Source organism: Drosophila miranda, chromosome 2 (assembly GCF_003369915.1).
Source record: "Drosophila miranda strain MSH22 chromosome 2, D.miranda_PacBio2.1, whole genome shotgun sequence".
Taxonomy (NCBI): Eukaryota; Metazoa; Arthropoda; class Insecta; order Diptera; family Drosophilidae; genus Drosophila; species Drosophila miranda.
Window position 1 is genome coordinate 31904844 of NC_046675.1, and position 25074 is coordinate 31929917.

Genomic DNA, 25074 nt, shown 5'->3' on the forward strand with positions numbered 1-25074 from the left:
TATTTCCAAATAAAAAAGTCAGATTGAACTTCAGGGAAACTCCATGGCGTAAAGTTTTACAACAATGACGCAACAGAAAAAAAAAAAAAAAACTCAACTAGGATCCGTTTGATCCGCCAGCATCTAACAATGCTCCTACTATTTCAATCTGCTCCGATGTCTGGGAGTCTACATGCGCCTGCCTCTATGTACCCATATGTGATTCCGAAATTTACTCGTGAATTTTTGTAACACTATACAGAAAACTACACACTCAATCTGCGTATCTCTCTCGGCGCCATTTTCAGCACTTCACTGGCTTAAACCATTGAAAAAAACTGCGCATCTACCTAAACGAATTAAACGATTCAACAATTGTAGCGTAAACATGTACTTAAAACGAGGGGGAACGTTGTGAGTTGCTGCGGACACCGCAACTCTACGGTTATACCCGATACTAAGTCAGTATGGCTCTCCTCCGGCAGACGCCGCTAATATTAAACGACACGACAAAGAGTGCGTGCGAGAGAGACAGAAAATCAGTCTGAGCGTGACGTCGGGCGCTGCGTAGCCACTGCAAATTGATTTGTTCCTATTGGCTATAAAAATGATCTGATCTGATCCAGATTCAGCAATCTGATAGATATGGTCATTATCTATGATTCTGCGTTTTTAGTTTTCTCGAATATGCAATATTGTGGATGCAACAGATTTTCGTCCTTTGTGTGGGCGGAAAGGGGTGGGGTGAAATTTTGAGATACACGTTTTATAGTAAGATCTAACAGGAGTGCGGATACCAAATTTGTTTACTCTAGCCTTAATAGTCTCTGAGATTTTTGAATATCCCCAGATTTTCGTCCTTTGCGAGGGCGGAAGGGGGTGTGGCGAAATTTTGAAACAAACTCGTCTCGGTCCGATATATTAGGAGTGTGGATACCAAACTTGGTTGCTCTAGCTTTTGTAGTCTCTGAGATCTAGGCGCTAATGTTTTACTCTAAGCAAAGCCGCCTATGCTACGTGTGTGTTAGAGAGAGACAGGGCGAGAAAAAATGAAATTGTTTTCTTGATGCTGGCTATAATAATAATACGATCCAATTCAGATTCCGCAGTCTTAAAGATATGGTCATTCTCCACAATTCTACGTTTTTGGTTTTCTCATATCTTTAAAATTGTGGATGCCACATCATCGAGTATTGGCTTTCCTTCTGAGCAAACTTGATACAAATATCTACAATATTCTCGCAGGCTAGCAGAGAATCACGGTTTAGGCCCACTCGCGCGTCCCACTTGTGGTATTCCCGCAGATTCTCCCGACTGCGCCGCGTGGAGCACAATTGGAGGACACATTCGGGCAGGTACTGGAGGAGCCAAGGAGACACGTCTCTTAGACAAGCGACTTGAAGTCGTCTTCGTGGGTTGGTCTAGGTCGCGGAGGTTCAAGCTCGCTCCGTGTGGATGCGGGGGTTTAAGTACGGTCCGAGAAGAAGTTGGGCTGCGGAAGTTCAAGTACGCTCGGAGGAGAGGATTCGTTGCGGCGGTTTCAGTACGCTGCGAGGAGAAGTTGGGCTGCGGAGGTTCAAGTACGCTCGGAGAAGATTCGTTGCGGAGGTTTAAAAACGCTCCGAGGAGATGATTCGTTGCGGAGGTTTTAGTATGCTCCGAGGAAAATTGGAGGCGGAGGGTGAAGTGCACACCAAGGGAGGTTCAAGTACGCTCCGAAGGTGGGAAGTAAGGAAGAGAATATTTATTTAGCAGAACGAGTGAAACCTTGGGCACAAGGCCCACTTTCGTTGCTTATATTTTGGAAAGTCAGCTGTGCTCTTGCTTGGGCCTAACGCGTCAGAGTAGTGGTTGGAGAGCAACCGTTCGCATTTCAGCAGTTAGTAGCTCGATAGCATCATGATAGTCGCAAAACCATCGATAGAAGCGGCTAGCAAAAAACATCGATACTATCGATAGTGACCTCAAAGGTTTGACACCTCTATAATCCACATTAATTAAAATTAAACAAATTCTTGTGAAACACGTAATATATTCAGTCTAGACACAGCAGAGCACACAAAATGAATGGTAAGCAGTTGTTTTTAGTTCTGGCCACTGTCCTGGTCCTGGGCAGCAGCCTACAAGTGGAGGCGACAGAGACAACCGACAACAAGACCGGGCAATTTGTGCCCACGAAGAAATGGCAGGTGATCAACGAAGGTAATGTGGGGGAATTACGTGTACTATGCAGATATACTACTAATTCAGGAAGCATTGCCTTACAGGTCAGGCAATACCAAAGGGCTTACACGTGCGCATTAATTTGCAGACCGGCCTGAAAGAAGCCAAGTTGCTGGACGAGAGCGAACGTGGCACAGCGCTGCAGAGCAGCCAGACAACTGACGAAACTGACGGTGAACCGCTGCCCCTGGACTACAAGAAAGATTTGATTGAGGCGTCGCAGCGCCACGCCAAGGAGTACGTGGAGCTACGGAAGGTCTACAAGGAGTTCCAGAAGAATTTTTGGACCGATGGCGAGCTGGTTGTTCAACTGATCGGACAGTACCGAAACTTCAGCAAGAACCCCTTGGAGTCGGAGCTGAAGCCCAAGCTGGACGCACTGGAGACTCTGGAGTTTTTGCTCCATCAAATCGATAATGCCTTGGTGTTCATTGATAACGGCGGATTGGATGACGTGTTGCTGCCGATCGTTGTGAACGACACAAATACGGCGCTAAGAGTATCCGCCATGCGAGTGCTGGGCTCCCTGACGAGCAACAATCCCAAGGCCCAAATCAAGGTGTTTGAGAAGAGCTTCGGTTCCCATCTGTCCCAGATAATCATCAGCTCCACAAATACTGCAGAGATCTCCTCGGCCTTACATGCCTTTGGGGCGCTGCTGCGAAAGTTCCCGCTGGCCCAAAAGCGCGTCCTCTCCACCTCGGGCACACAGGCTCTGATTCGGGTCCTCCGCAGCCCGGAAATGGAGCTTCGCAGCAAGGGAAAAGTGGTAACGCTGATCAGTGATTTGGTCCAGGAGAAGCGTTTTGCTCTGGAGGGCAGCAAAGACATGCCAGATGCCGCCTCGTCCACCGCCCAGTATGTGCTCATCGAGTTTGAGCCCTGGCTGGAGACTCAGGGCTACTGCAGAGCATTGGATGATTTGCTATCCAAGGCCTTCCTGCACTTGTTGGACCAACCCGAGCTAGTGGAGCAGTTCTCGACGGCCATATGGACCACGCAGAGTATGTGTCACAGCGTCTGGTCGCAGAGCTCGGCCCTGCGGCATGCCTTGCTCACGATCCGGAATAGATATGCCAACAGCAAGGATGAGTATCGCCTGGAGGTGTCGCATGCGCTGGACAATATCTGCAAAAGGCTCTACGACAAGACGAAGCAGCACACAGAACTGTAGGTGGACAACATTCTCAGAAACGTAGCCAATTTTAGTTGTATTTCGTATGTATTTAAGCTAATTATTTAAGTTGATTTGAATTCAATTCGAACGCCAAATCGCAGGACTCCAAATATGTTTAGGTTAAGTCTGAGGATACTTATGTTAACACAGTTGCCAAGTACTTGTGATGCGCACAGAATGCTCTTAATGTAAAAATAGAACTGGTCATAAATGTCCGAGAGTGTTAGAGAAGGATTTCAAGATCCATTAGGCAGACCAATCAACCCGACAGTCCAACCAACCCCTCTGTCAGCTAATCAAGCTCACTATACTTTCCCCTTGTAGTAAAAAATGCCTTCAAGTACCCCATTTAAAGACCAATAAGGCGTACATAATCGACCTGCTCATAATGTAAGTCAACAGTATGGCCTGTCAGGGTGGCGGCAAGAAAAGAAAAGCAAAAACCCATTAAAAGCATGTCCCAAAAAACTACTTGAAAGGAAGCACGAAACTGTACAGGAAAGCCCCTTCTAAAAGGCAGGCAGAAAGGGAATGTAAGTGTGAGTGTGAGAGACTGTGCAATTATGTGGCGGCGTCGTCCAGCTCGAAGAATTACAGCAATAAACGGGGCATCCACATGCAAATGCAATGTCACTGAGCTGAGTCACGGAACGACAGGTGGAGTAGAGAGTGCAAAAGAGAGAGAACCGGCTCCAAGGGAGAGAATGAATGCCGGTAGTGTTAGGACGCCACTTGGGTTGGTTGTCATGGCCAAAATGCAAGGTAAACAGAGAGAAAGAGAGTGAGAGAGCGCGGAGACTTGCATTCGATAAGGAAGAAGGGGTTGAAAAAGCCCGCCCAGTGGAGCATAACGAAAGCACAAGTGAACTGAGAATTGCATGTGAGAGAAAGCAGAAAGAGCAGGGAGAGAGGGAGGAGCCATAGTCTGGAGTCTTCAAAGGTGTATTAACATGGCGTGAGGCATTTTTTATCACTATATTGAAACCCACTTTGTACACTATATAATGTAAGAGGAAGAATGGATCTCTTTCTGAGAATGCCTTACCCTCTCACTAAGTACCCTGTGGATTACACTCATCAATTTAACCGTCCATTGAGATGAGCTGGGGCGCGTGCGCCATGGAGTGATTCTCGTTATCCATCGCCTGTCCCGTCGTCTGTGTGGCTGCTTTCCGTTTCTTTTGTGCTTCTTTTTATGTTGTGTTGTATGGCGGCAAAGAGGAGCTTCAATCGAAACGCTTGACGAGTGATGTGGAAATTTTCAACGCAACACAGCACGCCGGGCCGAGAGACGGCACCAGTCCAGAGAGTGGCTTCCACTCTCCACCACCAAGAGCACTTGTGTGTGTGTGTGAGAATGTATGCAGGTGGAGCATAAGTCCGAACGGAACGGAACGCACACCGGCTTTACCTTACAGGCTGTTGCTGTTGCTGCTGCTGCTGCTGCTGCTGCTACTCTTTCTGTTTGCCTCACCTGGCGGTTGTTAGGGGGCATGGCTCGGCTCGGCCCGTTCCCTGGTTGTGGCAACATTATGGAAAATCAGTTTGTGTTTGGATCGTGATGAGCTCGTGCGGCGCGACGGAGTGGTAGCAAATGTGCCTCGCCTGGATAACTCTTAGCTCTAACTTCCATCTTTGTGACGTGTGCCCCTAACAGCAGTGCAAAGTTGAAGAATCTATAATGCCAAAAAGGAATAGTCCTTATCGACAAAGTGCAGATACAAGGATACAAGAAATACATTCCAAGCAATAGGTTTTAATTGTGACTGTGCTTAAAGGTTATTAGTGGAAACAACCCTTTCTAGAGACTGTATTTTTTTGTTCATACGTTATACAGGACATTCCAGAACCTATTGATAATCCTTTGAATCCATCACCTGAACTGAGCAGATTTCTTTAATATGTATTCATTCTCTGATCTTTTTCTTTGAAGTAATCTTTGAAGCGACCCTTCCAGAATATTGGAAACCATATGATGGAATATTCAGACCTTTTCCGAAGAAATATATATCTTTAAATCCTAAAAGAAAAGGTTTTTTTTCAGAAAAAATCCCGTTTTACACCATACATTTCCTCTGGCCATGAATCATCTCATCATCCATTAGGTTCCTTGAACTACAAATCAGGGAAAACTCGTTGCTTGTGAATATTGGAAAATGTAACCGTTTTTCCACAGGTGAATGACTTTTTTGTGCGCTTCCGCGAGTTTCCGGTCAGAAAAACGTTTTCATTTTCGCCCAATAGCCAACGGCCAACCGGCCAGTGGCTGATTTGTATGCAAATGTTTGTCTGTGCCACCATCCCATGCAACACCCCATCCACACCATGCTCACACTTTCCCCACCTGCCTACCCTGCCTGTGGCATGCCATAAATCCTGGCCATAAGGAAGCTCCTTTCCCTTGCCTTCCCGAGGGGAAAGCGTCTGAAATTCTTGTACGATTGTGGACAGGAACGGAACCAAGGAAACAACTACAAAAACTATTTAACAGGCGGTTAGGTTTGTTGTTGTTGTTCTTGCTTCTTGGTGGATGGTAAAATGCCGCCAATTCCGTTGGTGGCAACAACTAAGGCAATGTGGCAACGCAACCGACCAACCCAAGCGACCCCCGCGACTCAGAGGTGACATGTGTGCGACATTTGTGCCACAAGCAAAAAGACAAAGAATCGCTTAAAGAAGGAGTACCCAGAAGAATACGTATGCTAAAGATGAAGAATGACTTTCGGTTGGGGCAGGGGGGTTCGCGGAGGTCGGGCTAATGTTCCAGTTGCTTTGGTTTCTGTGCCAAAGTGTTTTGTCTATCTAATAATCTTGTAATAATCTAGAAGACTGTTGTGCAGATTCTGGTTACACCTACTCCTCCTCCTCCCCGTATGGTGTATGATACTTAACCATTTCCCTCCTTTGCCATTTGTACCAATTACAGAGCACACAACAAAAGAAAACCTTCCCATAAATTCCATTAGAGAACGTTTATATAGAACATCACTGATATAAGGAAATTTAGTGGCTGTCATAGAAAGGAAACATGCAATAAAGAGGAAACTTTAATTATGGAAAGTGTAAAGAAATTGCAAGTGAACAAAGATCGCTAGAAGAATAAAGAAAACTATATGGTTTGTGTGGAGCTAAAGACTTGGTTATTGGTTAATCGGAATACAATATACATTGCTTTGCAAAATGTGGATAAAACATCATTGGATATGCTATCTGATTGCCGTGTTCTGCTGGCTAGATAAGGGTAAGTTCTTAAGGCTATATAACGGAGGGACGGGATTGATTTAAGATTATCTCTCTTTTAAATATGGGCATTTACATTCTGACGTTATGTTACATTCGTACGACAAAAATTTAAAGATATAAGCCAAAATATAGCCTGATGTTACGTTACAAAAAACAGAAGTGGTTCTTGAGGCTGGGTTGGGATTAACTGTATACAAATTTGTGTGATAATATATGGGGGCTTGCCTCCTAGTTTCCTTTAAGTTCTTTAACTTCTGAACGGTTTTTTGGTGCTCAAATTGCCACAATATTCCTTAAAATTCCTTTCCGTCATCCAGGAGGCAGTAGTATACCTTTCTCATTGGAATGTCGGTTGAGTAACTGTCTTTGACGAGTGTCTTATGTTGTCTTTGTTAATCGAAAACAAACAAAGTAATTAACCGCATGTAACCCTCGAAAAGTAAAAACTGAACACTGAAAAATAGTGAAATTCCTAGCGAGACTCGATAAATTAAACGCAAAAGAAAAGTCAGGCTCAGATAACAGACGGAGACGTCAACGTCGTTCTGGTCCAACGATTTATGACGGATATAAGTTTGTACGTGACTTACTTGTATCGTCTCGTAAGTAGTGCCCTGCCCAGCCCTGCCCCCCATGGGGCAGCTAAGATAGAAGTAATTTTGCTCCAGTTTGAAGTTCCATTTAGTGCATTAATTTCGGTTCATTACATTGTCATACATCAGCGATTGCCACCGCCTGCCTGGAGCGCTAGATAGAGATTCTATTCGCATTCCGGTTGCTCTTCTTTAATGGGGAATTGGGGGATTGGGGTTGTCACAGTTCAGGTTCTGCCTTAACGGGTCTGTCTGTCTGCTTGACCTGTGCCACAAAAAGATTGATTGCGAAATGCTTATGCCGATGCTTATGATGTTTAACCAGACAGAACTCTACTCTCGAAGCAGCCACAAGTTGTGGCGCATACGAATCCCAAAAATATATATATACATATATGTATGTACATACATATGTGTATGCCTCCCCCCAAAGTCAGTGGCCCAGACCGAGGAGTTTGACGTTTCGTTTCGTTCATGGAAATCACCAAGCTGAACGGTTTTTCTTTATTTCTTTTTTCTTTTTTTTTGAAAACCAAAACAAACCGAATGAAAATTTGTTTTCTGAACTTTGTTTTTGATTGTTGAAACCTTTCTGCGGTGGCGGTGTCTCCTACTCGTACTTTTATTCATATTCATATTCATATTCATATTCACCTACTTGGCCAAAATAAATTTGTTCAGCTGCAAACTCACTTTCATTTGTTCAACTCTCCCCCTCCACTCCTCCTGCGACTTAATTTTTGCGAAAACTAAACAGAACTTATGCAATCTGGAAATGGAGTTGGTGTTGGAGCTGTTGTGGGGGTCTGTGTTGGATCTTTAATCTGTAGCTTATTTGTGCAGAGCTTCACGGATTTCCGCTTGAGATATTTGCACTTTACGAGTATGGATGGGTTTTGGTTTTGGAACCTGCTTTGTTAGTCGATGGCTCTAATTAGTCGTTGTTTTTTACATAAAATGGGGATTACACATAATGCGTTTTCCACTAATTAGTAGGATGGTTACCCGATCCGCAATCCAAATCCTGTTAGCTGCCTTGCCAAATTGTCTTCCCAAAAAAAAACATTCAAAAAACTTTCCTTTTTCTTCCGAAAGTAAGCCAAACTCAAGCCAGTACGTGAGCTATCAGCACACATCTTTGTAACTCCATCTCCAGATTTGGTAATAAATCCCCTCGCAGCAATTAGACTAATTTCAGAAACGTTTTCATCAGCAGCCAAAGAAAGTCTGCCATCTGGCATCCGAGTGTTTGCATTGCCCAATGTCACAACAATTAACCTACAACAAAGATCTTGAGAATGAGTAGAGTAGAAGATTTCACTCCACTCCACTCCAACGTACAGTACACGTACGAGTACATCTGTATATCTCATCTGCCTGGCATAAAGAGAAATTCCCGCCGGAGATCATACAATACAACATACATATGTGACCGTCAGTCAGGGTCATTGCAAACAGTTTGCAATCGAAACCGTTTACCAGAACGAACAGGAACCGAGAAAAAAAACACACAAAAATTAAAGAAGTAGAAGCTAAGAACGGGTTGTGTCTGTACGAGTCTATAGCTAAAAACTGGAAATAATTATGAGAAATACTTGAAAGAGTTTGCTATTGCACTAACCCAAAAAAAAGGTGTAATGTCATGCTCTCATAGGGGTGTTAGGTAATGGAGAACAGAACTATAGGGTTTTTTCTAGAGAGGGAGTAGTAGAGAGAGTAATAATACATACTATCTTTGAAGATCATATACCAGTAAATTGGGGAAACTTATCAGAAATGCGATATGATATAGATACACATTAAGTTCAAGGGACCTTTTTCGTATCGGTATGCCCTTGAAGTAAGAGAAACTTAAGAGAAATGTCATGGGAATATACTACAGATTTTAGAACCTCAAGAACATACAGTTCCAGGGATCTTTATCGATCCTGGTACTTATTCTGAAAATATTCAATGTTATTCTCTTATAAGTTTCTCTTCACGACATACCTTTAGGAATAAGTTGGGATAATTGTTTAAACAATTTTCTGAAAATGTATCTTGGCACCACTTTGTATGTAGTCTGGGGAAAGGTAAAGTGTTTTCCTTCCAGCAAATTTGCATGACTATTCAGAGTTAGAGTTAACGTTTACCCATTGCACCCATAACACAATTAGATATCAGAGCTTGTCCGGAAACGCTGCATCAGCTGCAAGTCGAGTACGTGTATGTTCCATTTGGCCAACTGCTAGGCGATGGCGATGGCCAAGTTTAGCCACATGTGAGAATGGAAATGGTGATGGGGGGACTGGACTGGAGACTGGACCCAATTGTTTGTTGTGGTGGTTCGTTCGGAGGTTGGTCTTCAAAGCTCTCCGGCACGATGGACGATGCCTTGAATTGCAGCAATGAAATGAAAGAAAAACGGAAGCTTAGTAGAGCGTATCCATTCAAAGACCGAGAGCAAACACATGTCTAGGCTGTGGGTCGGATAGGCTGACTCACTGCAACACTGGACCGCACTCCGAGTCCGACTGTGGTGGCTTCCTCTTGTAGCTTGTAGCGCTGTAATGTGCTTTTAGCTTGCGATAATTGCAAGCCGAGAGCCGAAAGTAAACCCGAAAGGGAGAGAGAGTCCAGTCCGTTCCGTGCAATTCATTTCACTTTATACCTGTACCGTTGTCTTCTTTTAATTTTCAGCCACCATTGGAGCGATACTGGACTCGCGCTGCTATCTGGAGGGTGGCGGCTCGGCGGAGAGTTTCCTGGCCACCGAAGATCTGGAGGTGGGCTCCATAATTGGCAAACTGCGCATCAATGGCGATCCAAATGCAGAGACTGGCGACATCACTCTGTCGCTGAGGGAGAAGACTGCGCCCGTAGAGATTTTGGCAGGGAGCAAGGACCTGGCCTTGTCTGTGGAACTGGACAAGGAGGGTGTCAGAGGTCCCTCGTCGATATATGTAAATGTTATATGCATAAGGAGGCATTCAACGGATCCGGTAAGTGAAAGCAGGGAATAATAGCATTTAGTTCCACAGGAAGTTTAGTCTAGAACAATGAGAGCAACACTCAAAGCAATTGTCGATCAGCTTAACGGAGCAATTAATCTAGCCCGGAGTCCTTTCCTTCCTTCCCTCCTGGTCAGTGGCCGCATTTTCTTGAAGTTTCTCCATTTTGTGGGCTACCGCATTCCACACCTGCAAAGGCACCCCCTTGGGTCCTTACGTGCAATGGTCGTAATGGCGGGGCCAAACAATTAACCTATATTGAAGTGAGTTCCTTACCCCACCTCCAGCTAGCTGGCATTGCGTGTTCCCTTTCCTTGGAAAGGTCCTGTTGTGGTTTAGAGCTTGTTAAATTCGGGAAAACACGTTTCGCAGAGAAGTTGCAGGTTTTCGTAGAACTCAATAAACAATTGAAAACTTTTAGCCAGATGCCCGCACAGGCCAGGCCAGACAATAGACGCCCATTTCAATTTTAGAATCAACAACGAAATGTGTTGGCTCCAACTTTCAAGTCAAGGAGTAGCCAAAGGAGCAGGAGGAGTCGGTTGCAAGCCACCCTTCGTATGTGTGGGGGGCCTGTGGTTAGCATTAGCTGTGGCTCGGGCTGTGGTGGCCATAAATTAGCCATTAGAGCTTCCGCCTGGCTGGAAGGGAAGGTCTGGGTGGGAGATTGGCGAGAGGCGTGTGGCGCTAAACATGCAAATATATGCAGGACTCTTGGGCTTTGAACTCTAGGGAGGTCAGTGACCAGTCAGGCGGCGGACCTAGTCCTAGTCCTAGTCCAGTGTTTGCTGAATCCAAAGTTCTTTCCTTTCCTCACCCCCTAGAGCTTCGTCATCCCCGTCAATGTGCGCGTGACGGACGTCAATGATAATGCCCCCCAGTGGATTGGCACCCCCTACACGCTGACCCTGTCCGAGGTGACGGTCCCAGGGACAAGGATACTGCAGGGAGCCCGTGCCGAGGATGCCGATCAGCCAGGTCCCTTCTCCACCGTCGAATATCAGGTGCTGCCCGGACCTTATGCGGAGTTCGTGCAGTTCCTCAATCCCCTAGAGGGCACTCTGGTGCTGAGGAAGGCTCTGGACTACGAGCAGTTGCAGAATTTCACGGTGAAGCTGAGGGCCCAGGATCAGGGGACGCCGGCACGCCACTCGGACACATTGCTGCGCGTGGTGATCACCGATGCGGACGATCAGAATCCCAAGTTCCAGCGGGAATCCTACAGCGCAGAGCTGCCCAATGATGGTCGTCCCGGAGAGCTGCGCATGCGCCCCGAGCCCCTCAAGGCCGTGGATCAGGACGAGGGCATCTGTGCGCCCATTCAATACACCATTGTCCAGTCGCAGGACGCCAAGTACTTCCGCATCCATCCGCACAACGGACAGATCACCCTGCTGACGCCCATTGGCTATGGGGAGATCGCTCACGGGGCCACGCTGGTTGTAAAGGCCACGCAGATCGACAATCCCGATCGCTATGCCCTGACCACAGTCCAGCTAACGCGCCCTGGCAGCCACAGCGATCTCAGCACGCTCTCCTTTGTCCAAAAGCGCTTCGTGATGCGCATTCGCGAGGACACGGCTGTGGGCAATCGTATCCTGGCGCTGCCCACAAACAAGCCGGGAAAACACTTGAAATACACCATACCAGATCCCGTCAACTCTCAGTTCTTCAGCGTGGGATCGCTAGGGGAACTGGTGCTGGCCAAGCCGCTTGACTACGAGAAGATGACGAAGCACGAGTTCCAGGTGCTGGCCACCGATGGGATGACCAACAGCACAGCGGAACTGACTCTGGAGGTGATTGATGTCAACGACTGGGAGCCGCGATTCCGTGAGACCCACTACGAGTTTATGGTGCCCAAAAGCGTGAGTATTCTAGGGAAATACTTTAAACAGAATCATCCATTATCTAAATCCCTTCCAGCAGTCGCTGCAGTCGCGCACGGACACCTTTGAGGGTGTACTGATTGGCAAGGTGGAGGCAGCCGATGGGGATCGCAATGACAAGCTGGAGCTATCCCTGCGCGGCCAGCATGCCGGGCTCTTTGAGATCGATGCCACTGGGAACATCTATATGCGGCCGGAGCAGCTGCAGAGCCTGAATGAGTCGACGGTGCATCTGATAGCCATTGCCACGGACACAGGAGTGCCGCCCAGGAGCACCTCTGTGCCAGTGAGCGTCACAATGGAGGGACTGACGCTGGCCCAGTCCGGCTGGAACAGCAATATGCTGGGGATGTTTGGCATGATTGTTGGCCTCTTCCTGATGATCATCTTGGCCCTTACCTGCTACATTGTGCGATCCAAGAAGCAGGGTAAGAGCAGTGCCAGTGCCCTGGGTCTCGGCCGGAACAGGGTCCACAGCCAGGCGCACAGCAGCGTTTCGTCCGCTAATCTGGTGACCCACGAAAAGCTGGCAGGGAATGGCAATGGTGCCAGCGTGACCAGCGGCGGTGTCTCGGTGCTGCACATGAAGCATGGCGGGAACATCACTATGGCCAATCCCATGAACAACGGGTTGCATCATGTGGCCAGTGGCGCCAGCAGCAGCATGGCTCTGGGCAGCTCCGCGGCTCTTCTGGAGCGGGAAAGGGAGCGCGAGAGGGAGCGCCAGCGGGAGAGCTATGCAGCCACAGTTCGCAGTAAGTTGGAGCTACATTCTGCCGCTTCCTTTCAGCCTATCCCCCGCAAAACTCATCCCGAACATTGACTATTAATAGTCTTCTTGCCAGGCATCGTTTCGAGGGCCTCGGCCAATGGCCAGCTGTACGAGGAGGACGAGATCGAGCACGACTCTCTGCAGACGTCGACGACGACGCCGGAGAACAACAATCGGAAAGTGCCGGCCTTAGTAGGAGCTGTGGGTGGTGCAATGGGTGCAAATGGTGTCACCACCATCACCACCGCCTCGGCCAATGCGGGCCAGTCCAATCTGCTGTCAGCCACCGATGCCATGAGCTCCTCGGAGAACAATCTGACGGTCTACTTCTAGAAGCTGGGGGGAGGATGGAGGTGATGAAGAGGAGGAGTTGTAAATATCGCTGCTAAGTCAGTTTAGGATTAGGATTAAGGCCCCCAGCACTGTGTATGTACATTGAGTAGACCAAATATAGCATTGTAAACAGTCCCCTCCCCGCACACGATTTTAGGCTAAGTCCAAGCGATTTCCATTGTAAAGTTTTTGCTTCCCAGAAGAGGTCCGATCCCACAGAGATCGCAGGGAATTCCTGTTTTTCAGCTAATCCAGAGCGTGTGAAACTTCTCGAAATACATGTATGTTTAAAGAATCTCGATGTCTATAATGCGAAGGTCTTAATTTCTACTTCGATTCGGAACGATCTTTACAACTTTGGCATGGGGCGAACATAAAAACTGATACGAGTAGGAATCAAATCGGTGGACTTACAACATACTAAAATATGGAACATAAATCACTGGAAATTATACAATTATAAAGGGGGAAAAGCGAAAAGAAATACTGGGAATACACAATTAAAATTAATTGATAGGAAAATGCTGTCGTCTGTACTCCTTCAGTCCGATGATCCGATCCGATTCCTACCTGCCATTGCGTTTGGTTTTGCGTTTGAGGAGATTAAAGTCGCCGTACTGGATGTGATTGTCGGTGAGGAATGGCACGTAAAAGGCACGCAGCAGCTGGTGCGACTTTTCGGGTATGAGGAACGGCAGACTCTTCATAATGGACCAGTCTTTAGTGCGCTTCGAGTAGCTGGGCTCCAGGGCCGTGTACTTGCCCTCATCAAAGTCGACAAGGAAGTCGCAGCGATCGTAGTCAAAGTACATGTGCTCGTTCTCCTGGTTGAGATCATTAAAGTAGGGATGCACCACTTGGGTGGCATTTGGTCCATCTACATAGTAGGCCGGCAGCATGCCGCGGAACTCGGACTTGAGGAAACGCAACCGGAAGTTCCGGGCCGGGAAGAAGAAGCTGCCCGGATATCGGTGCCAGTCCTTGCCGATGCACACATTGTAGATCTGATTCGGATTGTACTGGGGCGTCGCCTTGAACTGATTGAGCTCCAGCATCAGGTCCATTGGCGCATGGTAGTTCCGATACAAGGAAAACACTCGCGACAGCCCCAACAATGTGCTGGCCACCATCACAATGATGGCAATAAACATGGTGTGGTCGAGGTAGTGCACGCCCGCCTTGATCTTGAATATCAGCATCTTGAAGCGGAAGAAGATGCGCTGGTACACATCCACGGTGATGGCGCCGCACAGAGAGATCAGCGGGTACACGGGGAAGAGGAAACGCTCCTCCTTGTGTGGCTGGGCAAAGAACACCAAGAGCCACAGGTACAGCGGCGCCAGGGAGATGTAGTGCGGGAAGTTCAGCGTTGACTTGGACTTGGCGGGCACAATTAGATAGTCCATAACCAGCATGATGGGTAGTTGAAGAGCCAGCAGCTAAAATGAAGGCGAAATGAAGGCCTGCAGTTGGGTGATCGGCCTATCAGACTCACCCAAATGATATTAAAGTTGAGGAAACCATTGACAATGTAATAACTGATTGGTTCAGTGCCAAAAATGTTCGGTCCATGGCTGGTGAAGACGTTGTACCAGACGATGTTCAGGGGAGCGAAGGTTAGCTTGCCGAAGTAGCTCGTATCGATGGCGATCATGGGAATGGCTACTGTCGCACCCGAAATCAGAGTCCACTGGACAAAGGTTTTCCAGTCCCGCTTGCGCAGTAGCAGTTCCAGCACCAGCGGCACTCCAATCAACGCGGCGAATGGCCAACCGAGCAGCGCCGAGATGGCCGTGAAGAAAATGGCGAGGCTATAGTGTTGCTGCCACCAGGCGGCCAAGGCGGAGCAGCCAAAGTACATGGAGAAGGAGGAGGGCAGCAGAGCCGTGCTGGAAACGAACATGCCTACGCTGAACAGCTGGAAAATCAACCAAAGGCGTCCAATGTGTATGCCAAACTCCTGACAAATGGATCTGAAAGGAGTGCAAGAAGCGTTAGAGACGTTCTAGATGGCACCAGGGGGGTACGCACTTGTACATAAACCGCTCCATGACCGCGCAACCAAAGCCCAGCATGCAGCGCACCATATAAAAGATGAGTATGGGACTGGGATTGAAGATCTTCTGGTAAAAGTAGCCGGGCACACCCTGCAGCAGCAGATAAGTGTAAGAGCGCAGACCGAATTCCGGACTGTATTCCCACGTCTGTAGGCCATGGCCATTGATGATGTAGTGCAGCGGCTCCCAGTAGTTGAAGGTCTCATCGCAGTCGGCAATGTAGGCCCAAATGGCGCTGCACAGGCGAGCACTCACGAATGTCTTAAATGCTGTATCCAGCCCGACACTGGGCGTGATGGGATTTGCATTGCTCGCCTCCGGCACACTGCTTGTGATTTGCTTTCTGCAAGAAAAACACATCTTAATTCAATGGAAATTGCATTTCTCTTATCCCGTACCTACCGCTTTTTTGACTCTTTTTCCTTTTTGTTGCCGGCCGAGGCGGCGTCCTTGTTACTACCATTGAGTCCCAGTCGCTTGGGTGGCTTCTTGGGCAGAATCTGGTTGTCTGCTTTGTTGGCAATGTATCGAGCCCGTGCCGAGGGAGGTGACATTATCTCTCAGCTTAATTGGGAAAAGCCCGGCGTGAAAAAATCTAATCAGAAATTCCAATTGGATATCAAACAGCTGATCAGTGCTGGGCAACGACTACCGCATTCAGTTTCTATCGCTCATAGGGATGGACAAACCTTGATGATGCATCACGCACGAGTAACATATCGTGCATGAATATTAGAAAGTATAAAATATAAGCGAAAGGCTTGTCATTCGAGAAAATTACATTGCAATTACATTATTTGCTGTTAGCTGCGAGGCAATATTTAGTTGTTTATAATTATTTAGGGCAAACATTTCGAAGAAGCGCTCATCGCTGGTGCCCTTGCTAATCACGCGATCATCTCTATCTTATGCCTTCGTCGCGTTGTAAGAAAAATTGTATATAATATCTGGCCAAAAATGTCGAAGGACGATAAAGACAAGGTGCAAATTATTGATAAGGACTTGGATCTATCCAATGCTGGACGCGGCGTTTGGCTGGTGAAAGTACCCAAATACATTGCACAGAAATGGGAGAAGGCTCCCTCAAATATGGACGTGGGCAAACTGCGGATCAGCAAGACGCCGGGACAAAAGGCCCAGGTGTCACTCTCACTCACACCTGCCGTGCTGGCCCTCGATCCGGACGAGAAGATTCCCACAGAGCACGTCTTGGACGTGTCACAGGTGACGAAGCAAACGTTAGGGGTATTCTCGCACATGGCTCCAGAGGCGGCGGCCAACATTGGCAAGGAGAACTCGACAGCACCGGGCGCCGCGCCGGACAACGAAAAGCTATATATGGAGGGCCGCATTGTCCAGAAGTTGGAGTGTCGCCCCATAGCGGACACATGTTATATGAAGCTGAAGCTGGAGTCCATTCGCAAGGCGTCGGAGCCCCAGCGCCGGGTGCAGCCCATTGATAAGATTGTCCAGAACTTCAAACCTGTCAAGGATCACGCTCATAATGTAAATCAGTATATCATGCCTCTGGTTCTGTTCGCAATATTAATTTTTGGGTATTTCCAGATCGAGTATCGGGAGCGTAAGAAGGCGGAGGGCAAGAAGGCTCGTGACGACAAGAATTCCGTGATGGATATGCTCTTCCATGCATTTGAAAAGCATCAGTACTACAACATTAAGGATCTGGTGAAGATCACGAACCAGCCCATTAGTTATCTAAAAGAGATTCTCAAGGATGTCTGCGACTACAACATGAAAAATCCGCACAAAAACATGTGGGAGCTCAAGAAAGAGTATCGCCACTACAAGACTGAGGAGAAAAAGGACGAGGAAGAGCACAAGTCGGGCAGCAGCGATTCGGAATAACATTCCATCCGATCCATACTCGCACCGAATGCCATTTATTGTCCGGTGATCACTGCGAAATAGTACCTTTAACTATCCAATTGCATTAAAACATATTTAAGTACGATAATTGCATATTTTCTTTTATATTCTTACGACTACTTAGAGCTACAAAAAAATTGGATTTTTGTTGGTTTGTTTGCACATTTGTAAATAGATGTTCAGGCCTTAAATCAGGTAAAATATGCATATGTATGGTACGTACTGTATGCTAATTTGTGTATAATATATACAATAGTTTATGCTGTGTGGTGTATATGTACATTCCCTAGCTAGCTTCTCTTATTTACAGTTAAAATTTCAGAAGAAAATTTCTATTTTTGATACATTTGTACACTACGAGATCAGGTACTTGATGCTAGTACTATCAGCTCATGAATTCCCGAAACACTTCCAGCAACTTAGCCATTAAATAAAATGTCTTCTCTGATTTTGTCTGAAATGCAAACAACCAAAACATTCAGTGATGTTTGATAATGATAATGAAATGAAATAAGGAAAATAAAAATGCAAGAAATTAATTGAAAAATAACCCATACAGGCCGATCGTTCCACAGATCGACTCGCCTTTTCGAGGATATAGTCTCGTATGCCTTACAGGGTATAAAAATGGAAAAAAATAATAATACAAAATGAATGAAATTAAATTAATGGCAAATAATAGAAATCAAAATTAAAGAAAAATAAAACAAACAAACAAAATGTCTTAAACAATAAATCATAACCGAAAAAGAGGCAAGAATTATTCGACATACATTTGAAGGGCATTCTGAAATTTGTTCAATGCTTAAGGAAATCGAGCTTAAATAATACTGTTCCAAAATTTGCCGACATATATATGGCATAGTCGACAAACGGTAATGGTATAAAATTACACTTAAAGATAAATATATGCACGTGCTCAAAAAATTCAACTAAAATATTGCATGGCTATTGGGAGCCTCTTAATTTTGCAGTACAGCTGGGAAAAGTGCAGCATTTGCAGATCCTGCGGAGACACAATATAATGTGTTAGAAAATTCGATATGAACACAGAAAACAGACAACTATACACACTGTACACCCACTAGGAGACGGCTAATCTACAGAGAAATAGGCTAATACACATTAAACATTAAGACAGGACAAATTCTACTGATTCTTCTCCGACCACATCGCAGAAGAAGCCATCGACGATATACCAGAGTCCCCATCATCTCGCGATTGGGAAACTTTCGGTATGGCCTTAATTAATCGCACCATTTTCACATGCGCTTCTGCTGTCACTGGAACAACTTCCGTTGACTTGCGTTTTAGTCGTTTCTTATCCGCAGCCGGCTTTGTCTTAACCACATTCAAATTGCCAATATCATCTTCTGGATGGACCTGTTTGCGCTCCGTACTCATGAGTTGCATTTTATACTCGGAAATGTCGATGGGCTTGCTTTTATCACGATCTACATTTTTCAGCACTATATTCCCGTCATTGAGCTGCAAGTGAAAAGCGAAATGCCATATAAATCGGTTGCAGAACTATCTCACATCGTCAAGAGCTTACCAATTTCAATGAGGCAAAAAAATGCCGACCCATGGTGGTATTATCTTTGCCCCGCATCACATCGGCCAGTGTAGCTCTGCCATGGCGCTGCTGACACGTTTCGATGATCTCGGTTCCCAAATCTTCAAATTTGAAATTCTGCCTTTCGTGAGCTACTTCCAGCATGGGCGCTATTTTTATGTGCCAATCCCTCACCTGCAATTAAATTGGTAAGTTCTTTTCTTGGATTGAAAGTGTAATCTTAAGGGTTTCCTACCAGATCGCTGGAGTCTGAAAAGCCTCCTTTGTCAATTCGGAACGGATTATCAACTCCCAGGTCACTGCCATGAGTACTGTTCGCATCTTCCCTCCAGTCGTCGTGGGCCATCGCACTTCCAGGTCTGCTTGGGTTCGTCGGCGCTTCGTTTATGTTTAAACTACTTAAAATTGAGTCAATTTGTGTGGTACCTAAGCCACAGTCGTCTAGGTTGGTTTGATCATTTACTGGCACCGATGCTCCTGCATCTGGTTGTGTGGTATCTAGAGCAGGGATATCTGCCTTGGGTTGATCATCTGCAGACATAGCTGCTGCGTCAAGTTGTGTGGCATCTAAGCCACTGTCGTCACCGTTGGCTTGCCCATTTGCAGGCAATGCTGCTGCCTCTAGTTGTGTGGCATTTACAGGCAGCCCTGCTTTGTCAGTTTGTGTGTCATTTAAGCCACTGCCGTCCACGTTGGCGGATTCATTTGCTCGTGACTCAAGTTGTGTGGCATCTAAACCACTGTCACATTTATCCAACGCTGCGGCGACAAGTTTTTTGTCATCTGCAGGACCTTCGTCCCCGTCGGTAGGTTCGCTAAATCCAAGAAGTGTTTCAACCGATATTGGCCGCGAATCGTACCTCATGTCGTCAACGCCAGAGTCGTGGGTGGATCGCCGAAAGCCCAAGAAATCTATTTAGAAGCAGATTAAAGTTAATCATTTGTAGCAAACATGAGAAATGTTGGAAAATCAAGACACATACTATTATCCAAGTCAAACTCCAAGCTTAGCCTCATTGGATCATTACGTTCTCTGCCTGTGGCAGATTCTTCGGTATACTCTACGATCGCAGGTGTCAACAGTCGGACAGCTTTTGGAGGCTTTGGTTCTGCATCTCGTTTGGGGGGAATGCGCTAAAATGGGTGAATAAAAAGAAAATTAGTTATAAACATTGAATGGCCAGGGATGTGCACTACTTACAGCCTTCTTGAACAAATCGAAGTCTGTTGGAAGCTTGAAAAGTTTTCTCCGTCTTAGACGGGCTTCGGGAATCCCAAAAATGTTCAATTCAAGCGGATAACAGACTTCTATTGGAATGGTCACAACTTCTTCGACGAAAGTGGGCGGCCGTTCAGGAGGTTCGTCTTCCGTTATACCAACCAGAGCCCGCATCTCGTCATCGATGAGCACAGTGACGGTATCCTTGTTGGGCACTCCTGGTAGAATATCTCTGACCATCACCTTGGGCGACAGCGACTGCAGGCGACGTTCGTCGATATCTGAAAGTACAACACCTTCGTCGTCAGAAGACAGGCCTGCAAAAACTGTTCGCAAGTCAAGTGTGCAAATTCGCGGATAATGTCCACAACAAAAGATGCAAAAAAAGAAACCACAATGTGAGTATCAACTTATACAAAAACAAAAAATGATTCAAAAAATCTTATCCGTAGTACGCTTAAAGTATTGGGTTAGTGATTAGTTTACCTTTCGGCTTTTCGGAACCGATTGTCAACGCATTCATTTCAGAGTCCGCAGTGTCCAAGATACTCGACTCATTCGAGTACTCGTTCCGTGTAGCTGGCAGGAGGGTGCTGCTCAAAGCAGGTCCTTCCACTAGGCTTGCACTCAAAGCGGCACTCTCAAGTTTGCTGCTGTCCAGCGTCGTGATATCCAGGGTCATACCCAGACCCGAGTCCGATGAGTTTAACGTTTGCAACTTTTCCCTCGGGTTTAGCGTTTCATTCACTTCCATAGGCTCCGTCACCTCTTCTGGCATCGTCCCGATAGATGAGTCAAATGCCTCCATTGCTTCATCTTCTGTTCGCGACTTTTTATTGCAGCTGGCATCGATCTCCACCGCCTCGAGCGTCCTTTTCATTGTTTCCGCCAACATGCTTCCACTGGTTCTCGCCCTCACTGTGGCACCATAGCGCGAGGCCAGCATTTGGTTCTCCAGGGCAATGTATTCAGAGAGAAACTCATCCGTGGTCATGTGAACGTTGAGAATATCCTGACTAAGATTCTGCGAATTAACGTACTCTTTAATCAGACTGAGTCGCTCGAATTGTATGTCGGGGAGCAGCGTATTGTAGCGGTGCTCGATGTGATAAGAAAACAGTTTATACTGCTTCTTTTCATCGATCTCCGAGGCCTGACGGGGATCCACGATCGGGGCATTTCGCCACAGATTGGGCGGCGTATGGTCCTGGTACAGATACTCGATCGTTCTGTTTCTGCTACACTTTGCCATGCCCGTTGTACTAAACCGCTTCTCCTCGGACATTGTCTTGAAGGCTCGCGGTTCTAGATTCACCAAAAACGGATCAACGGTCTTTTGCGCGAGTTTTTTTACTCGGCGCTTCCGTGGTTCTTCCGGCTTGGGTGCACTGCTCTCCTGGCTGTAAAGAGAAAGGGGATGGCTGTTAGGATGATTAGCATACCACTGAGAATTGGATAATTGAGAGAAGTAGAAGTCACACTGCTCTCATGTTGCCGTAGACTAAACAGATCTCTTATTTGAGCATTTAGTAAACAGGAATCCGAGCACGAACCGGCGTGTAGATCAAGTAAACAAATATATAGAAAGGGGCAGCGCAAGGGAAACGCTGATAAGAGGTACAATTTCGCATGCGATAACGAAGAAACACCGCTGAAGCGGTCGTCTTTGATGAGCACATGGAACCGGCCGGCAGCATCTACTTCTCTCCCTCTCTTCGCCCCACAAACAAGCACGCGGTACTCACCCACTGGTATTCTTTTCACTGGCTTCGCGTTGCGCTGATGACATTGACTCGTTTATGTGCTCCGTGGTTTGGCCGATGTACTCCACGCGATCGGCATAGATCTTTCCCAACGACTGGATGGCACTGCCGCCACAACCGAGCGCAACACGACGCGGCACATTCTTGTTCTTGCAACGCCGCAGCAGATGATTGCCGTACTGGGGAATACATTTTTATACACACAATTCTTATAGAATTGTATCATGCTTACATATTCCGTGGAGAGACGTAGGTCCGTGGAGTATTCAGAGTTCTTACTGATCTCCTCGAGGAGCACCACCAGGCTGGAGAGATCTGGCTGCTCCTCATATGCAACGATGCTCTTGGCGACATTTGTTGCAGGCCGTTGCCTAGCCACCTCTAAGACCAGCTCCCTCTGCTTTTTGGTGGAAGCGGGATCTATAGAGAATGTTAAAAATTAGATTTCCATTCATTCATTCAGCATTCAGCCATTCATAGGTATGGAAATAGCGCTGACTTAATCGGTGTTGATCGGTTTGTTTGTCTTTGGACCGGACCGAGACGCTATGGCCGGCGGCGCAGACAGTGGCGTCAGCATGAAACCACAGATGCAACTTACCGGATTCCTCAAACGGGTCCCCGTCCATTGCTTATGCCACAAAACTGTTTAATATTTTAACTTTTACGCGGTTTTCATTATGAGCGAGCATTCTGCGACAGGTTCCGTTGCTACTATTCCACACATAAACGCACTTACACATACGGACACTGAGACACGAGGAGGGAGTAGTTTACAAAATGGTGGAGGCACGCTTCACTTTGCGTTGTCGTCACACAGAAATCATAACAATTACACGACAAACTTCACTTTGATCCAATAACGACTGAGACCTGTTATATTTCTTATTTTACGATTTGGCGCGAATGAAAGGAAAATATTTTCCCATTCGTCAGATATATGTAATAGGATTGTGACCGCGGATTTAGCGATAAAATATACCGTCCGACCCTCAGAAATATACCGAAGCATACCGCCTAATTTTCAAAATATACCGTAAATATACTGACGAATTCAAGTTCTATTTTACATATTCCTCGTTTTTGATATTCCGTCGAATATTACTAGCTATAGAACATTTAGCCATGCTATCATAATTTTATACGGTTGATGAATCAATTTTCTATTTAACTGGTGTATTCTTAATACTTGCTTTTATTGCATTTTGCGTAAAAAGAGGGTTTAGCGAAATAAGTCAAACAAAAAACAAGTGGCGAAATAGGTCAATCAAAACAAACGAAAAAGGAAATTGCTCAATTTTGATATTCCATTGAATAGTTCTGACTAACTAAATCTCTCAGCAATGCGCACATAGTTTTATCCCATAGATGAATAAATTTTCTACAAGATTGGATAGTTTTTAATCCTTGCTTTTATTGTATTTATTGTAAAAAAAGTTTTAAGCGAAAAAGTTCAACAAAAAAACGATCGCTATATTGCGTGTAAGCCGTAGTATCGGCCTTTGTATACCCTATTTTGTTAATTGTATATGAAAGTATATATATTGATATGAAGATAAAACGTAACTAATAAAGAACTTTTCTCAAATTGACATTTTTTAGACATATTCATGTATATGATGAGTGATGAGTATATGATCTCGATCCTGATACCTATTCTTGGTCTCTGCAAGAAGACAATAAGCTTTAAAATATCGTTGAAATATTGAAAATAATATTAAATAATATTGAATAATATTAAAATATATTGAAAATAAATTGTTTTTGCCTGGGATGACAAACATATTCACAATTCTATAACATCCATTATATTCGACGGAAGATCAAAATCGGGGAATATGTAAAATAGAACTTGAATTCGTTAGTATATTTACGGTATATTTTAAAATTCAGACGGTATATTTCGGTATATTTCTGAGAGTCGATTTATGTGGAGACAGAAAATGGTCACATTGACAAAAACAAAAGATTCTGCAAAAATTTGCTTGAGGAAATTTTGAAAATTCGGGATAAACAGGCATAAGGGATAGAACTCTCTCTACTCTTTTTACCGCTCAGAATGTCAACCCAAGAGACCCAGGTATCCAGCCTGCCGATGCCGCCGGAGCGGTACATCAGCAACTACACGGAGGAGAACATACGCCGCAATCGCGCACCACGTCCACCGCTGCCCCCCTCGCAGCACGAAGTTTACAGTATGTTCGGCATCCAGTACAACAATGACGAGATGATACGCTCCCTGGAGTCGCAGAACATCAAGCGCCTGATACCCATACACTTTGACCGTCGCAAGGAGCTGAAAAAGTTGAACCACTCGCTGCTGGTCAATTTTCTGGATCTGATAGACTTCCTCATCCTCAATCCCGACAGTCCCCGGCGAACAGAGAAGGTGAGTTGGCACCAGAACCAGGCAAATCCATGGATTAATCTTGATAAATGAACCCCTTTGCAGATAGATGATCTCAGCCTGCTGTTCGTCAACATGCATCACCTGTTGAACGAGTTTCGGCCGCATCAGGCCCGTGAAACGCTGCGCGTGATGATGGAAATGCAGAAGCGTCAGCGTGTGGAGACCGCCACCCGTTTTCAGAAGCACCTGGAGCGTGTGCGGGACATCGTAAACAGCGCCTTCTCCGCCCTGCCCGTCCTGTGCGACGACGATGAGAAGGGCAATGCCAAAGTCAAGTCGGAAGTGGATCCCCTCGAATCGAATGCGGCGGCCAAGAACGATCCGAGCTATCAGCATGATCGCATGATGTGCAAGCTGGTGGATGGCATCGAATGAGATTGCAGGCTAGAATGATGATTAAAGGAAGACTGGTCATTGTGAATGGCACGAAGTTATAGCACCCATATTTATAGCACCTTATAGACCCCTAAGAATAAAGTACATAGTTTTTGTTTTGTGAGTTATTCCTGAAACTAAAGATTCTTTCATTCACATTGATTGAAACTGTTTAGTCATTCGAGTGATACATTTTACGAGAGATCATATCACTCCTCTGTCGTGTGGCGGCGTATCTTGAGATAAGGGGTGTGTATCTCTACAGATTTCACCACCGAAATGACGTAGCCAATGAAACGTGATATTGTTTTAGAAAGGGATAATCATGGATATGGAAGAGAACATTATTTGAGGCAGACTCCCTCGAAAAGTGTTCCGGTTGCTACCTACCTCATAGTCTTATCACCAGTACAGCGCGTTTCATTATAATATAGTCACCAATAGTATGGATATCTCTAACGATTAGGAAACCCTTGGAAAAGTGTGTGGAATAAAGAAAGTTTTCATAACTAAGTGATTCTTCATGATGAATCGATATATAGTTTTCCAACGCACTGTAGTTGTCTCCCTCTATGACAACGTGTTCCC

General features: G+C 45.9%; 6 protein-coding genes across 14 annotated transcripts; 4 read left to right on the top strand and 2 right to left on the bottom strand.

Annotated features, from left to right (window-relative positions):
• The first annotated feature begins 1928 nt into the window (after positions 1-1928).
• Positions 1929-5337, top strand: LOC108156258 (nucleotide exchange factor Sil1). Of its 2 annotated transcripts, XM_017287619.2 has the most exons (3): positions 1929-2181; positions 2247-3372; positions 5313-5337. In XM_017287619.2, the coding sequence occupies exons 1-3, from the start codon at positions 2043-2045 to the stop codon at positions 5320-5322; spliced, it is 1275 nt and encodes a 424-aa protein (XP_017143108.1). In that variant the 5' UTR covers positions 1929-2042; the 3' UTR covers positions 5323-5337. The 2 variants fall into 2 exon arrangements, with proteins under 2 accessions (XP_017143108.1, XP_017143109.1); XM_017287620.2 differs by lacking the exon at positions 5313-5337 and having other exon boundaries at positions 2247-3594.
• On the top strand, positions 3827-13494 carry LOC108156256 (protocadherin Fat 1). Of its 5 annotated transcripts, none has more exons than XM_017287613.2 (6): positions 3827-5157; positions 6306-6620; positions 9895-10196; positions 11030-12073; positions 12132-12849; positions 12928-13494. In XM_017287613.2, the coding sequence occupies exons 2-6, from the start codon at positions 6560-6562 to the stop codon at positions 13197-13199; spliced, it is 2397 nt and encodes a 798-aa protein (XP_017143102.1). In that variant the 5' UTR covers positions 3827-5157; positions 6306-6559; the 3' UTR covers positions 13200-13494. The 5 variants fall into 5 exon arrangements, with proteins under 5 accessions (XP_017143102.1, XP_017143104.1, XP_017143103.1 ...); XM_017287615.2 differs by having other exon boundaries at positions 12940-13494; XM_017287614.2 differs by having other exon boundaries at positions 12135-12849.
• LOC108156257 (alpha-1,2-mannosyltransferase ALG9) lies at positions 13482-15810 on the bottom strand. The gene is made up of 4 exons (XM_017287617.1): positions 15659-15810; positions 15231-15599; positions 14695-15172; positions 13482-14638 (listed from the first exon to the last, which is right to left on the bottom strand). Exons 1-4 carry the CDS (start codon positions 15808-15810, stop codon positions 13766-13768), a joined length of 1872 nt encoding a protein of 623 aa, XP_017143106.1. The 3' UTR covers positions 13482-13765.
• Positions 15811-16116: 306 nt separating this feature from the next.
• Positions 16117-17231, top strand: LOC108156232 (general transcription factor IIF subunit 2). The gene is made up of 2 exons (XM_017287574.2): positions 16117-16762; positions 16823-17231. The coding sequence occupies exons 1-2, from the start codon at positions 16214-16216 to the stop codon at positions 17120-17122; spliced, it is 849 nt and encodes a 282-aa protein (XP_017143063.1). The 5' UTR covers positions 16117-16213; the 3' UTR covers positions 17123-17231.
• On the bottom strand, positions 17224-22683 carry LOC108156231. Of its 4 annotated transcripts, XM_017287571.2 has the most exons (10): positions 22303-22683; positions 21934-22121; positions 21684-21880; positions 20425-21359; positions 19921-20264; positions 19703-19853; positions 18955-19631; positions 18699-18893; positions 18401-18631; positions 17224-18149 (listed from the first exon to the last, which is right to left on the bottom strand). In XM_017287571.2, exons 1-10 carry the CDS (start codon positions 22328-22330, stop codon positions 18072-18074), a joined length of 3024 nt encoding a protein of 1007 aa, XP_017143060.1. In that variant the 5' UTR covers positions 22331-22683; the 3' UTR covers positions 17224-18071. The 4 variants fall into 4 exon arrangements, with proteins under 4 accessions (XP_017143060.1, XP_017143059.1, XP_017143061.1 ...); XM_017287570.2 differs by having other exon boundaries at positions 17224-18631; positions 20425-21338; XM_017287572.2 differs by having other exon boundaries at positions 17224-18631; positions 19921-20219.
• A 953-nt stretch (positions 22684-23636) lies between these two features.
• LOC108156920 (mediator of RNA polymerase II transcription subunit 7) lies at positions 23637-24648 on the top strand. Its single transcript, XM_017288670.2, has 2 exons — positions 23637-24090; positions 24154-24648. The coding sequence occupies exons 1-2, from the start codon at positions 23761-23763 to the stop codon at positions 24484-24486; spliced, it is 663 nt and encodes a 220-aa protein (XP_017144159.1). The 5' UTR covers positions 23637-23760; the 3' UTR covers positions 24487-24648.
• Positions 24649-25074: the final 426 nt, after the last annotated feature.